We start from the raw sequence: 15,682 nt of genomic DNA, 5'->3' as shown, positions 1-15,682 counted from the left end.
CAACCTCTGAGTCCTGCCTAATGAAGTAACAGATTGATCTAAGTGATAAGTATTCCATATTTCCACAACATAGGTTTTCCTAACCCTATGTTTCTTTCACAACTATAATCCACCAAAAGCTTAGTCAATAGTACACTAACCAGCTGGTGTCTTGTGATGTAAAAGCAGCAAACCAACCAAGCAAAACTTTTCACTGAAGTATATAAAATTCCAGCTTTTATAAACAATTAATGTATATGTGCACACATGCCAAATGAGAAAACATAAGATGAAACCACTTCGCCTATTCTATGACATATACATGGTCAAAGTTTCAGAGAAGAATAGAAATTGAGTATGTCAATGATTTTCATTCAATTAATTTTTTCATACTAAAACCTCACTATAATCACCTACCAGGCTACTAAAATGATCAGTCAACCAATTACAGTCTAGAAGTCACCAATAGCATGCTAAAATAAAAGTGTAAAAATACAACACCCACAATCAGCAATTCACTTTCAAGCTCCTCCCCTGGCTTTCTAAGCACAAAATTTCATACAGGTGATAATTCTAAACAGGTGATAATGCCATGTTAGAAAGCTGCACACTGAATAAATTTTGTTTCACACAGTCATAAATCAAGAAGCCTTCATACCCAGAGAACATGGTACCAAACTGATGTTCCTCCAAAATCGATATGAAAATCAGTATAGCTGTCCTGGACACCCATCAAGCAATATTTCTGAACAAAAGGCTTAGGGAAGACAGAATCATCTGGCCAATAATTTTCCACCCATGAAAGCTTTCTGGCAATATCTGGTACTTCCACTAATTCAGACATCCTTTTAAAAAAAGGCAAAAAAAAAAGAACCATGAATATAATAAAGAGTAAACACATGTCTTTTTAAATGACAGCTTTAAATTTTTGTTTCCTACAAAGTTACTACTTATGAATTAATAAAAATGTTTTATACCCACATTACATCACAGTAGCTGTCTATATAAAATACGCAGCCTCCTAACTTTCCCACTACAGACATTATATTCCTTCACATACTGTTCAACTTAGTGAAAACCACTTCCTATGTTCAAGGAATTGAAGTCAATACTCACTTTGTGTCTGAGAATTCCAGGCTGATCACATTCAGTACTTTTGGTCGGTCAGGATTTGTGAAATATTTAATATAATTATGGAGCTTCATTTTACTGTCTGCTTGTCTTGCTACATCTATTACGTCTATCACTTTGTCACCACCTGTGAAAAATAGGATGACTTTCTTAAATCCATTGCAGATAAAAACAGCCAATTAAGGTGTTTAAGAGAAATTTAACTTTTTTCCAGCCTTATCAAAATATTTCTGCACAAAACCTCCACTACTATCAGTATTCTCTGGGAACAGAGACAGATCAGTATAATCCAACTTTTTATTAGGTCTAACTTTAATTGCTATAATCAGCTAAGGACTGAAAACATGCTAAAAATAAATCCTCTTTCCTATGGTTAACCAAAAAGAAAAAAGGCAGTATAGAATGACTGCAACTGGTTTAAAAAAAAAAAAAAAAGAGTTTGTGGCTGTAATTGGAAAGACTAGCGTAGAGAAAGTTATCAAGGCAGATCTATTCCTCACTCTTCCTATGAATCATCACCATGGCACTTGAATATTTAACACAAAGACAACTGAGAATTCTTTACAAATAATAAATCCTACTGCTCACAGCTTATAATTCTTAGCAAACCACACTAAACTTGTGCCATAACTGGTAAATTCTTAACATTAAAAACTATGCAGGTACTCCTTCACAAACATTCTACAGACCCACCCTCACCCTCCTTATATACAAGCATAACTTTTAAGTACACAGTAATTTAATTGAATAATTGTCATGAGTGTACTTCATTTCTGAAGACAACAAGGATTGGTCTACATATCACGTATTTTCAAGTGATACATCTGTAGAACTAGACAAGCAAGAAACAAGCTTTAGCCAAGAGAAAGGACTAAAAACAACATTTCAAAAGTAATTGTTTCATGTCCATTTAGTTATACAAGGGTCAAATTTTATAATTAATTTTGGAATGCTGGAATATATCTAGATGTACATTATAAAAATAATTACTTTAAAATTGCAAGTTAGTATCACCTTGACAAATTCCAGTTGGAATAGTACTTATTTAGTTTTCTTATTTTTAATTTCAATAATAGAAAGGTAAATTTGTGGCATTCCAATTTTTTCCCTAAATTGGAGAACCTGGCAGGTCAAAATATATGAATGAGAAGACCAAATTCTTCTCTGAATCTGAAGAGGTAGTATTCCAAAAGAAAAGATTCAGAAGTATCAAAATTATAATTACACTTCAAAGCAAAACACGATTACTGTTTATAGTCATCATAATGGTTAACAACATTCCATATACTACATATTTCCACTGCTTCAGTGCCGTTGTAAAATGCTGATGGACAGAAAACCTACTTTCAGCACACATCATTATATTAGGTTATGACAAGAACACAGACAAGGCCATATACAGACTTCAAGTGTACTATATGTTACTGGAAATGTCATGCTGTGATCAAGTCAGTCTCTATTTCTCTGCACTGCACACTTGCATGAGGTTGAAACAATTACAGACTGTCAAGCGATCTGATAAGAAAGAAATAAATGGTCCTTGAGAAACTCTCTCTCTCCCACCAAAGGAAGCCAAGGTGGGAAATTTTCCAGGAAGAAACATTGAATTCAGAAATGCCAATTTATTGAGCCCAAAACATTAAGTTTTGAAATATCCTAACCAATGAATAAACTTTATTGACCATAAGACTGATACATTCAATTCCCACAAAGAGAGCGATCTTAAGTCATTGTATTTCATTGGTTTACAACATGTAGCAGAAAAAAACGCCAGCATTCCATGCTTAGCTTGCACCAAAAATTAAAATGTTTGAAAGTCGAAAAGTAATGCTGTACTCCTATCACATATCTACCACGCATTAAAAAAAAAAAAAAAAGAAAGAAAAAAACCACAAAACCATAGCTTTAATTTTACTCTCTGCTACTCTTCTGGTTTGAAGTCATTCAGTTTAGAATATATACTTAGCACCCTGGAAGCTCTTATAATCATGCAAATATTTATTTCAATTTACAGACAAGATCATTTGTAAGTACTCCAGGGAAACTCTTACCTACATAGCGTTCCACATCTAAAACAGAGAAAGTTGGCGGAGGAAGTCTGAGCCCCAGACCATCTAATTTAGGAACCATAATGGGAACATCAAATCCATGTTTCTCCAAGTATCTTTGTGTCAGCTGGCTTCCATGCATTTTCAAAATGACTTCATCAGCACTGGTAGAAAGAAATAATGGAATATTAGCAGAAAAGCATCCTCCCAAGCACTACTGAAAAAACAATTATGTCACAGTTTGGGGGAGGACAGATTGGAATGGCTATATACGAATACAAAAGAAGTGGACCCAGTACTACTATATTAAGCATTTAATTAGAAGACAAAGAAAACGATCTAAACCAGAAAGGAAATGTTTACTGTCATGCATAATCTGGGAACTCATAGTCTTTCTATATGACGGAACACAGTAATTTAAGAGGATGGGAAAAAGGACTTCTCAGAGAAGGCATTAAAATACATTTTGGTAACAACAACCTCCTTCAAAGAATTGTAAGTCATTACGTTTCAGTGAGATAGCCAATCACAGACAGCTCAGGATGAAAAGTATGACCGTGTTTCTTCACTTTCCTCTAAAGCATGTAAGAATGGATAGACTACATACTACTATGTTCTGTTATTTGGAATCAAACTGAAGACTATTCCTGGACTAGAGGAATAGACAATATTCTGACAGCTCAGGCATGAAAAAGAAAGAAAAAAACCCACCACTCATGCTACTGCCCCCACTCCCCCAAAAAAACAAAGAAACAAAACCCCAAAAACTCAAAACCACCACACTACCCCGCAGCAGTCCTGACAGACAACACATCCCAGTGCAAAACTGAACAGGGGAATCTACTGTATGAAAAGGCAAATGCATCCATCTGAAACCACAATGGGGCAGGGCGGGCTCTAAAGGAGGAGGAAGCCATCCTCAATCTTCATTTTCTGAAGCAGAGAAATGTTAGTCGCTTCCTCTAAGACACATTCAGCCAACAAGGCTTCTCTATTTTTTTCCCTGAAACATGTAAGTAAGCTTCTGTACCTTGGGAAGGAGCGAGCCCGCAGCTGTTTAACGAAGGTCCGTGTTCCAGCCTGCACCGGTTTGGAGCCATCATCCAACTCCGTGTAGTCATGTCTGTGCCAGTTCCTCCTCTTCTTCACTACAAGTTTCAGAAGAATTAAACTTTGAATTAGTTAAATTAGATGGCTCAGATTAGCAGTCACCCCATCAGTGAGCCAGACATGCCTCAATCACATTATTACAATTAACAAACCTTATTGTTTATGCAGATTACACTCTACCTATCTGCAACAAATGAAATCTTCAAGACACCTGACAGTAATCCTCTACACTTCTGTAGCTCTGTCTACGTGAGAATCTCAGTACACATTATACACAATGATTTAAGACTCCGTGTCCAGTGCAGCACAAGTAAAGAGCAGCAGCCTGAAAGTTGTCCAAATCTAAAAAGCCAGCAACAAAACTAGAAATAGAACTTTGAACTTCCTAAAGCTCAGACTTGTTTCTAATAAACGGAACAACTGTACCTCTTCAAGATCCACAGACTTCATTTTAGGTATGAACACAGAACTAACAGGACCTAATCCTATTGTGCTCTCTCACCGTATGAGCATACCCATATCCAGTCTGATAATATTACTACCATTCACTATCATATGCTGGTTGAAACAAAACCACCTTTTTTTTATCCACTGTTTATGTCTCCATAACAGTTTTGGGCGTAAACTGTTTTGGGCAGGTGTGATCTTTACTATGCAAGCACAATGCATGTAACACAAGCATTGAACCCCAAAACAATCAATTTCTGAGTTGTTTGAAACTTTAATGCATTGTCACAACACATTAATAATGAACAAAGAATAAATTAATGTTCTATTACAATTTTGAGAATCTGAAACTCAACTGCATTTTTAACAGTTCCCTATACTTAAAGGGATAAGGAAAATGAAAGATTAGACATTCTCATAAAAACTGTTGTTGGTCTCCCCCTGAAAAATGACAGATACACAAATGCGAAAAAAACTCCCACTATTTTCATAGAATCATAGAATGATTTGGGTTGGAAGGGACCTTGAAGATCACCTAGTCCGACCCCCCTGCCATGGGCAGGGACACCTTCCACTAGAGCTGGTTGTTCAAAGCCCTTTCCAACCTGACCTTGAACACTTCAGTGATGGGGCATCCACAGCTTCTCTGGGCAACCTGTTCCTGTGTGTCAGCACCCTCACTGTAAAAAACATCTTCCTTCTACCCAATCTAAACCTACTCTCTTTCAGTTTCAAACCATTACCCTTTGTCCTGTCGCTACGGGTGTCAGTAAAACATCATCTTCTTTCTTATAAGTCTCCTCTATGTATTTAAAGGCTGTATTTTAGGACATTGTTAGCTGTATGCAGCCTCCCCATCTGAATTTTTTGGCCTCAAGTGAAACACCAGACAAAGCGACCTACAGTATCATGGTGAAGTTACTGCCTGTCTTGAAATTTTCATTATTTCACGAAAAATTGCTTCATAACGTATATTTCATTAATTCATCTTTATCAACCACTTATTTTGTATCTTCATTTATAAACAACACAGGCTTACTGCTTTGAAAGGAAGCCCTTGGTTGTATTATCTGTTTGTTAGCAAAATGCACTTTGGAACACTTTCTGTCTATACAAATAAACCTGTATCTCTTGTCCTCAAGCATTCAACAGGCTGAGAAGTCCCATTAAATTCCCAACAGGTGCCTCAGCAAAAAGGACTGCCATCACATCATCCAGGAAAGAAGCTCCAACAGTGCTGAACTTGCTACCTTTCTACTGACTTAACAGCATATCATTTACTACACTAAGAAACATATTAAGGTTAATTTTTAGGTGGCATCTCAGTTTTTTCTAAAAAAGACAAATTCTGCTCCACAGCAGACAGTTGCTACTGGAAGACTGCCCCAAAAAGATTTACTGAGACCAGATCTATAATTTAACTAATATTAAGCAGAAATTTAGTTATATCTGCTGAGGAAATGCAGAAAAGGGAAAAGCTACTGTTACTTGTCAACACAAATGCTGTTTTACAGGCGTATACAAAACAGCCTGCAATGCAAATATGACACCCAGATAAGCAACTGTATTAATACAAATTTGAACTTTATGGAAGCTCATCCTTAAGTTTATGAAAGCCACGATGCACCCAAAAATCTAGAAAAGGTGCTAGTAATACTGAAAACACAGCTAGCAGTAACAGGAAGCTAAGGATTTAAGAGGGGAAAAAAAAAAAAGTAGCTCCTAAAAAGGAAAAAAATGCTGCTTTTCCAGAAAAAAGTTCTTTGTATAGGAATAACTAACATCTTATAGTCATTACACATAAGAGGTAGTTATTCCTATTGATACACTGTTTCCTACAGAAGTGACAAAATGTACCCTGTAGAAGACATTTAAGATAATAAACTGACGTTTATAGCTATTTGCTAACCTGAAAACCAGCGCAGAAGAGCCTGCTTAATGAGCTAGCTATCCAAATACAGTAAAACTTCATAAATAATGAAACCAGGTTTATTAAGTTTTCAAAGCTATTTTCTCAGTCATAAATAATAATACAAGAAATCAGTGGCTAATACTAATTTGCAATAGAGTAGTTTCTCATAAATTCACTGCTGTTATAACAACTCATTAAAATTGTAAGATGATACAGCTGCTTAAGAGATTTTATAGCACAAAACCAACTTTTAAAAATCTGTCTTTCCAACACTTAAAAACTAATTAAAATTGAAGTTGTTCTTCTCCTTTACTTAGTACTTGGCAACGTTCGTCATCCTTCCAAAAGCAAGAGAACACTGAGGAACAGAAAACAGCAATGAAAACTTTTTCTGCTTACGTATTTCTTAATTCCAGAGCTTTTATAACCCCTTAGGGCATTACAATAACAGTCGCAAGAAAAATAATGTAACTAAATGGATCCTCTTGCTCAAATTAAAACAAAAAACCCAAACAACTACATAAGTTGAAATGCACATATAACAACTCTCCCTCCCAATGACTCCAAACTAGTGGAAAGAACTAGTGTTCACCCTTGCTGTACCTGAAAACCGAGGCACAACTCACTGCGACAACACTAAAAACACAAACACTAAAAGTACACTAAACAGTTTCAGGGGGGGTGAGAAAAGGAAAGGAGTGTGCCAGAAGTTTTCATGAAAAGTCAGCACAAAGCTATTTTTAAATTACATTCCTTATACACTCAAAACAATGGGCAATAAGTGTACCTACTTTAGGCAAACCCTATTCCCTGCCTTCTCACACTACCAGTCTGTTTCCCTCAGAGGTCCCATGCTAGACTTCAAATGGGGTATACGTCTGTACAATGAGGCCCCAAGTCTTGGAAGCGGTCCTTTAGGTGATTCCCAGTGGCCAAACAGGAAAAAGAAATGTTAGCATAGGAAGACTGAAAAAAATTTGAGGACCATACAGTAAATCATAGAGTACCACTTCTAAGGTCTGGTACACCATCTCATATTGTCAGCTCAGATTAAGCACCAGCATTACTACCACAATCAAAAAAAAAAAAAAAAAACCACAAGTGGGAGTGTATTACTGGGAAGGTAAAACCAGATTAACAAAGTAATGTCCTGATGAGCACAGTCCTGTTTCCATTTACTGTACTTTGTGCTCTCTTAAAGCTCTGGATTCTAGAGTCTAGTGACAGACCTGACTCCCAGCATTCAGGCAAACAGAGCTTTTTTTGGACTTAAGGATCACTGAGAAAACTTTGAAAATAACACAATATAATTTCAATACTTTAAACCAAATAAACTAAAACTTCATAGTGTATTACTATTTTTTACAATAGCTTTTTTAAAAAATTATTTAGGATTTTAGGATTAATTATTTAGCATTTTAAACACATGGCTGCTTACTAAAGGTTTTATAAAACTGTTGCTCTTCCAGATCAAGAAGAGAATTTATTTTTGTTTGAAATACAAGATGAAATTGATTGGTTAATTTAATTGTTACATGTACCTATGCAGTAACTTTCACTATTGGAACTTTTACATAATTACTTTTGTAGGACACTGAAAGTAATCATCCATTTAGTAGCGTAAAGTATATGTTTCTTCTTGTATATTTTAGTAATTTTTTTGCTCTACGTCATTTGATTAGATAGGATTATATACACAAGTGCTTGCTGAAATCACAGATATACTCGCCCTCTTAAATCACAGCTGAATTTTTGTTCCTTTAGACAAAGGGATTTTAGAATACAAAGCTGTAAATAAAAATGCTTTTTTTTACTTACATACATAGTTTCATATGATTGAAGCATTCTGGAGCATTGCTGCAACACTTGAAGTCATGACGCATTATTATAAACACTAAAGGAAGTAGAGCCCAAACCACAAATTATCACAGATTTGATTCTGACAGCTTAGCTGAGAACAATTAATAAAATTCCAGGTGAAGACATATTTCAACATATCACCTCTGCCTGTGTTGATAAGTGACATGTCTGAAGCTTCCACTAAAATCTAGATGATCTACTTACTTGAGGCAATATGAATAAGGATAATTTTTACCACAGATTGTCTTCTTGAAAAGACTTCCAGCACAAAACTCACTCTTATCTCACTGTCAAATCGCTGCAGGTGAGACAGAGCTGGCATTAGAGCTAGCAGCCTCTGCATTACAACAATGTTATTCACAGGCATCAGGGTGAGGCATACTAGTTCTCCCAAATCAAGAAGAGAAAAAAGTTTCAAATTTACTAGTTTATTATTTTGAAGGTCTGATATGATCCGCCTTCTACTCCTCCTCCTAGTCCCTCTATTCCACAGGAAAAACAGGCAGAAAGTTTCAGAAATAAATGGCTGTTATTTGTATTCTGATTAACAGGAGAGACATGCAGATTTTCAGCTGAAAATGACAACTGGAATACTAAAAACTACAGTCATGTAAAACAGCATTTATCTTACCTTTTAGTCCCTAACCTAAAAGTAGGTAACCCTAAACTCACATACTATACAAGATACATATCAGCAACATACATTGATTACATCAAGAAGTGATGCTTTATCATTTTGTTCATATTCCAGAAGACTAGTAGTGAGGGTGCAGTATTTTTAAACTTATTTCTAAATGGTAAAGTAAATTCAGCTTTAAAAAGATCCTAGGCCTTAATGATGTCTAGTCAGCAATGACTTATGTGGTCTTCAAGGAAAAAAATAAAACACCCAACACATTAGAAAACACAAATAACCATGACTTAGTGCTTGGAGTCACACAGTGCATATAAACATTTTTCAGCTCTGAACATAGAAATTTAATTCATTGTTGGGAAGTGGAAATTCATTTTTACATTGTTTCCTTTTGAGAACAGAAGTCATAGGGGAAAATCTAGGGAGCTGCATAAAGCAATATCCTTTCAGTAGTCACAGAAAGACAAAAACTGTTCCATCTTTCCACTGCAGATCACTACAGCAAATATATCTACTGAAAGAAGAACCAAAGAAGAGGTCTCTCTTGCCGCTCTGTTTCACATTCTCTTCTGACAACTCATAAAATTGCATTAGGAACTTGGTGGAAACTTGTTTATAAATCAGAAACCTGAAATTCAGAGCTGTGTAACTCTCAAGGATATAAATAGGAAAAAAAAAAAAAAGAAAACAAAACAAACCCAACAAAGTCCACAGGATGTTCATATTCTCAGGTTTCACTGGACTGTTGTGGCATATAGCCTACAATCATCAAGAAAGGTAAGACAGCTAACTCCTACGTTTCCTGAAAGTTACCTTCCTAGGTATGAGAATTTTGATGATTAAAATATAGGAACTTTACACCATCATTTGGATTGTCCTTTTTTTTTTTTTTTAACATTTATTCTTTAATTTTCATTCTCTCACTCTCTGTCAAGTCCAGATTGTTTTCTTCTAGCTTTGTTCACTTTGATTTCTCTACTCTATAGCGGTGGTTTTTATTTTATTCTATCTGCATCTCCAGATCAGGGAACCTTTCAAGATGGTTTGGTTTGGTTTGTGGGTTTTTTATCACCTCAGAGTTAATCATATAGAACCAGTACCTTCTACATAATCAAACTCATCTTGAATGTTCTTCTGAACAGTCTTTTTCAATTGTACATGGAGACAAAACAGACTGAAAGTGTAAAATATAATTTGAAAAACCCATACTTACTTAGAGAAGGTCCATGGAGAATTGCACAGTTGGGACAATGGTATAGATCAATGTCAACAGCATGGTGCTCCTCTACCCCAACACAGCTGGAATAATATTTTTAAAATGTTAATGAGAATACATGCAAGATTTCTTTTTCAAGTTAAAAAATAATTAAATCTTAAGTCTTTGCCACAACAGGCTTAGTCTACAAAACTCTAATGAGATACCAAATTATCTCAACTATGGGGTTGCCACATAGATTTTGAGTAATGATTTATCACTGAACAACGAATGCAATTCTTTTAAAAGAAAGTTGGAAGATTTGGAAGATAAATTGGGGAAAAAAAAGGAAACAAGAATGGAATTTCTTTTAAAATGAGTTCACAATATGTACCATTACACCTCATCCCCCCAAAAAAACTTTGATCCTAGTTACAGGAAACAATTTATTCAAAATCATTCAAGCAATTTTCCTTATAAAAAATCACAGTTTCAAAAAAAATTCTTAAGCCTATGCACTGTCAATTTATAGAAGATAGATTTCCCCCCCCCCTTGGTTTTTCTTTTCTTTTTTTTTTTCTGCAAAAAGTACATAACTGACTCCCACCCCCCCAAGACTAATCAATGAAGAATACTTTCATTTTATTCCTGAAATCTTTACACTACTAGTACTAGCTATGCAACTTACACAAGTGACCACACAAATCACTTTGTAGAAGTGTTTTTGTTTTAAAATACCAACAAGTATTTCAGAGAGCACTTGAGAGATGTAATGTTTTCCCAGTGCACATTTTTTCCCAGATAAAACAGTCGAAGTGGGATTAAAGTTGAAGATTTTTGTAACAGTCATGACAAAACATCTACACTGCTGTGTATGTAAATAACACAATTTTAAAGCCAAAATCAAGTACATTTTCTTAGAAGTTGAAACACTAGAGGTTAATTGGAGAAGACATGCTTCTGCACAAAGTTCTCAAGGAAAAAATGTAACCTCTACTTGCTGGTAGAATCCGATTCCTGGCAGAGTTCCTCTTCCAAAAGGTCATTAACAATTGTAAAATTGCTGACAGTATAATAAGGAAATAAGACTACAACACTGAATATTTACACCACAATTAGGTATTTTTATTTAATGCATTCTAGTAACATGAGAACTTGAACACTACTCTGTTCAGGTAACCCATTTCATATCAAAAGTGTAATGACAGCTTTAACACTGAAGCTTTTAAATGACCCAGCTACAGTAAGTTTTTTCCCTAGCAGCCTAGTGCCAAAACTGCTCCTGTAAGTGTCACTACATGCTGCCAAAACAATATACTAAACAGTCAAGCATTCAAAGCACACCAATCAGCAAATCCAATCTGAAACTGAAAAGCATCTTCCATGTAACTATCAATGAGAAGCACATCATTCTGAATTCTCTGTAAACACATTCAGCTGGTTCTTCTACTTCTCCATTCCGTACATATCACATGAAATTTAAAAATTATATAGCTTTTTTATACACATACTATTTTAAAATCTAAATACAAAACTCAGCTGCCACAGTTCATCACAATTCTTGAAATATTTAGTATCTGTTTTAAGACCACAACTACAGGAATTGTTATTACATGAAAATTCAGCTGACATATAAACAAAAAGGAAGGCAGAAGCAGTCTTTAAAAATGCATGTCCCATTTCCTTCTGCTTGTGTTCTCTCTCTTTTTATAGAATAGATGACTGACTCATAATCCTATGTATTATAAGAAAACTATTTTAAAATATACACTCTAAAAGCCCCAAATGAGAAGGCTGGTTTTATACATCCTTAGGAATCCCATTCTTTTAGCTAAAATTCTGATTTTTGAACAGCTAAAGATATTTATGTGGGACTGTATCTTGATCAAGTTTGCACAATTATTCAATGAAACACAGTGCTCCATGGGAAAACTTCACTTACTCTCTTTCCTCTCTCTTGGTGTTTATCGGTTAAATTCATCATCACCCCAATAAGATTATCTTGCTGACTAACAGTAAGAACTTTGCATCAAAGTACAGTAAAAATACCTTCAAGCTTTGACAATTTATCATCATCATCTGTTTAAGAATATTAATTTTATTGTCTCTTATAGAACATTACAGATAGCCTGAAAATAAAGCAGAAATTATGTTAAGTACTAAACACTTTTTCTGACTTGATTAATTCCATAACCTGTCATGAAGGCACATGGGCTTTGTGTACAGAGACAGCAGGTGACACTGGAACAGCCATTCAATAAAGAAAGAAAACACTTTTGGTCAACTATTTATGCTCTAAACTCAGAACTAACTGGAGAGGCAAAACACTGACTGGGAGATACTGGGAGTGAATCTAGTAGCAGATACCTGAATGATGCAAAGGGCAAATGAAGTGCCAGCACCTGCATGAACAAGCATTGCCAGGGATGCCACAGAGCATATCAATCACATACGGCACCACAACAAGTCACTTTCCTGAATCCTTTTCTCCAACATACACAGATGAATCTGACATTAATCATTCTGACTACTAGCAAGCAATCAATTATTGTGGTAAGTGCAACTTCAGACCTCAAGCATCAAAGCAAGGTCACCAAGAGGTAGCAGAGAGCCTGGAAAGCATTAACATACTCAAACACAGTAACACTCCAATCCAGTGATGTTTTCCTGAATGAAATATCATTACTACCCTTCACCTCGCCACCCATTTGGGTTGAAATGTCTTTAGTATATATTACCTAGTTTTTGCATTGCCCATCTCCTGCAGGGAGGCTGTAGACTAGTCCTCAGGAATAGTGAAAAGCTTACAGTATTACAGAATAAAAAATAAAGTATAATAATAATAAACCCAACTGTAGGAGACTATGCAAAAATACATCTCTCATTCTAAGGTGGAAGGCCTGAACAGGCCCAATTTTACCTGACATGGTTCTAGAAGCAGTAGCAAGGTAGAAAAATTTAGTTAAAAATAAACTCCGTGATATCAGTCTCTCAGTGGTCAGACTTTCTTAACTTCCCCAAGGTGTCTAGTATCAAGACAAGGTCAGCAAGTGGTAGTAGAAGAGCTGGGGAAGTGCCAAGTTTTTTCACATACAAGAACATGGTGTCATGGTTTAACCCCAGCCGGCAACCAAGCACCACGCAGCCACTCGCTCACTCCCCCACAAGCAAAGTAAAACAAGGAATACGTTCACCACTTCCCATAAGCAGCCAGGTGTTCAGCCATCTCCAGGAAAGCAGGGCTCCATCACGCATAATGGTTACTTGGGAAGAGAGATGCCATAACTCAGAATGGCCCCCCACCCCTTCCTTCTTCTTTGTCTCAGCTTTATATACTGAGCATGACATCATATAGTATGAAATATCCCTTTGGCCAGCCTGGGTCAGCTGTCCCAGCTGTGTCCCCTCCCAGCTTCCCGGGCACCCCCAGCCCTCTCGCTGGCAGGGCGGCATAAGAAGCCAGACAGTCCTTGACTGCTTAGCAACAACTGAAAACATCAGCACATTATCAACATTTTCTCATCCCAAATCCAAAACACAGCCTCACACTAGCTTCTAGGAAGAAAATTAACTCTATCACAGCTGAAACCAGGACACACGCCCAGCCCTGGCAACTGAAGAAATCCCTTGCTGCTCAAAGTTCCAGGAACCAATTCTCCAGACTTAAGTCTCACTAGAAGGTGAATGTTTTTGATGTAGTCACAACTTACCATTTCACTGTTACATTTGTAGCTATGTAAAATGAGGAAGTGTAAATCAGAAACAATCAGAAGAGGACATATCTAATAGACACCAATGTACCTCTGCTTTTCTTTCACAGGGGAAAAAAAATTCCTGCAGAGGCTGCTCTCTACTGCAGTATTGCTATTAATTTAGAATTTAAGAGATGAGTACAGACAATTTGGTATGACAGATTCAACAGCTATTCCACAATTACGTTGGAATGCCTTGTACAAGGAGTTTGCAGTAGATCAAAACATTTACAGGAAGCATTATCCCTGAAGACTGCATGGTTGTACATAGTAAGCCACCCAAGGCACTGGGCACCTCTCGTCTCCTACAGCACCACGATGTTGTGAACAAGTATTGGATCCATATCAGCCACCACATAGGCTGCTGCATCTTCCAAATCTAATACCTGGCTCTCAGTTCAGTCTGTCTTTTCTCTACTTCTGATGTTATTAAGCACAGCCACAACATTTTAGAGATTGCTTAACTGCTTCTGTTGGTCTGACTGAAAGAATACTCGTTTAAGAAAAAAAATTCAAAGCACTCTTGATTCAAGGCCATATTTTTCAGTGTCCCTGAAGGGATAGGACTACTTGAAAACCTGTTTCATTTTATTAAAACAAGTACTGTATATATGCCACCATTATATATAATTCCAAGTATAAAACAGAATGATTATACACACAGCACTACAGAAGTTAACAGTTGTCAAGATACGAGTAAAGTTTGGATGCCCGTTTCCCCAATTTAATTGTCACAACTGAAAAGACTAATAGGCCAGGTTATCAACTGTTGGCAAGTTAATCCTACTAGGAAATTTCTGAGGTTTGCTGTATACAAGACATATTGAAAATATAAACTTGAAAATTGAGAGATGCAAGTAATTCTTGATGATCTAATCAAAGGACTTCAGGAAACAGATGGATCATCCTCAACATGAAAAAAAATGAACTAATTCATCACGAAGCTGGGTTGTACAGAGGACACCATCCTCTTGGATTCCATCTTCTGCTCCTTTCCGCCATCACCTCAATTCCATAAGTGCCTTTTCACCCCCTCTTTCAGTAGGTCATGGAACACAATCTAATGGATTCTTCTTTCTAGATGCAATTGTACTTCTTGTGAAGCTTCCTACAGTAGTTTCCACTTCTCTCGACCTATAAGCTTCACCTAGCAGGTGAGGAAGTGTGACAGGCCACCATGGGAACATCTACTGTTTCTTCAACAGATACTGTTAGAGAGATATTGTTTTACAATTAGATATCAACTTACAGCTCAAAATTGAGCCGAAGGTTTTTTTAAGTCTCTTACTTTCTTCTTGGGACACACAAGGTTCAGGCCCCAAAACCTCTTGGTTTTCCATTGTCTGATCTGAACTGTCTGGCTTTTTTGCCGTCATTGTGCAGAAAAAATGCACATTCAGGATTCTTGCTAGCATGTTTAATTAGGCATAATACCTTGCATCTTTTCCAAAGATAAAATACTTTATCTTTTTATTAGTAATTATAAAATTACTGAAAATTATATTTTCCAAGATCCCCCTAAATTCTCCCTGAAAAAACACTATGGGTAATGTTCTTCTTCTTTCTCTACTATCCCATTTCTGAACAAGAACCCTGCACATTGACTTCTTTAAG

General features: G+C 36.2%; 1 protein-coding gene across 1 annotated transcript in view; it reads right to left on the bottom strand.

Moving 5' to 3' along the window:
- The window catches only part of KDM7A (lysine (K)-specific demethylase 7A), a 42,931-nt gene extending 27,487 nt beyond the window's left edge, over window positions 1-15,444 (bottom strand). Inside the window, exons 1-6 of the mRNA XM_010285793.1 lie at window positions 15,357-15,444; window positions 10,335-10,427; window positions 4,189-4,306; window positions 3,162-3,322; window positions 1,096-1,237; window positions 638-824 (exon numbers count right to left, since the gene is read on the bottom strand). Coding sequence (XP_010284095.1) covers window positions 638-824; window positions 1,096-1,237; window positions 3,162-3,322; window positions 4,189-4,306; window positions 10,335-10,427; window positions 15,357-15,444 — 789 coding nt within the window. The remainder of the gene's footprint in view (window positions 1-637; window positions 825-1,095; window positions 1,238-3,161; window positions 3,323-4,188; window positions 4,307-10,334; window positions 10,428-15,356) is intronic.
- Between the last annotated feature and the right edge of the window lie 238 nt (window positions 15,445-15,682).

The sequence above is a fragment of the Phaethon lepturus genome, unplaced genomic scaffold (genome assembly GCF_000687285.1).
Source record: "Phaethon lepturus isolate BGI_N335 unplaced genomic scaffold, ASM68728v1 scaffold6414, whole genome shotgun sequence".
Lineage (NCBI taxonomy): Eukaryota > Metazoa > Chordata > Aves > Phaethontiformes > Phaethontidae > Phaethon > Phaethon lepturus.
This window is presented reverse-complemented; position numbering and strand designations above follow the sequence as displayed.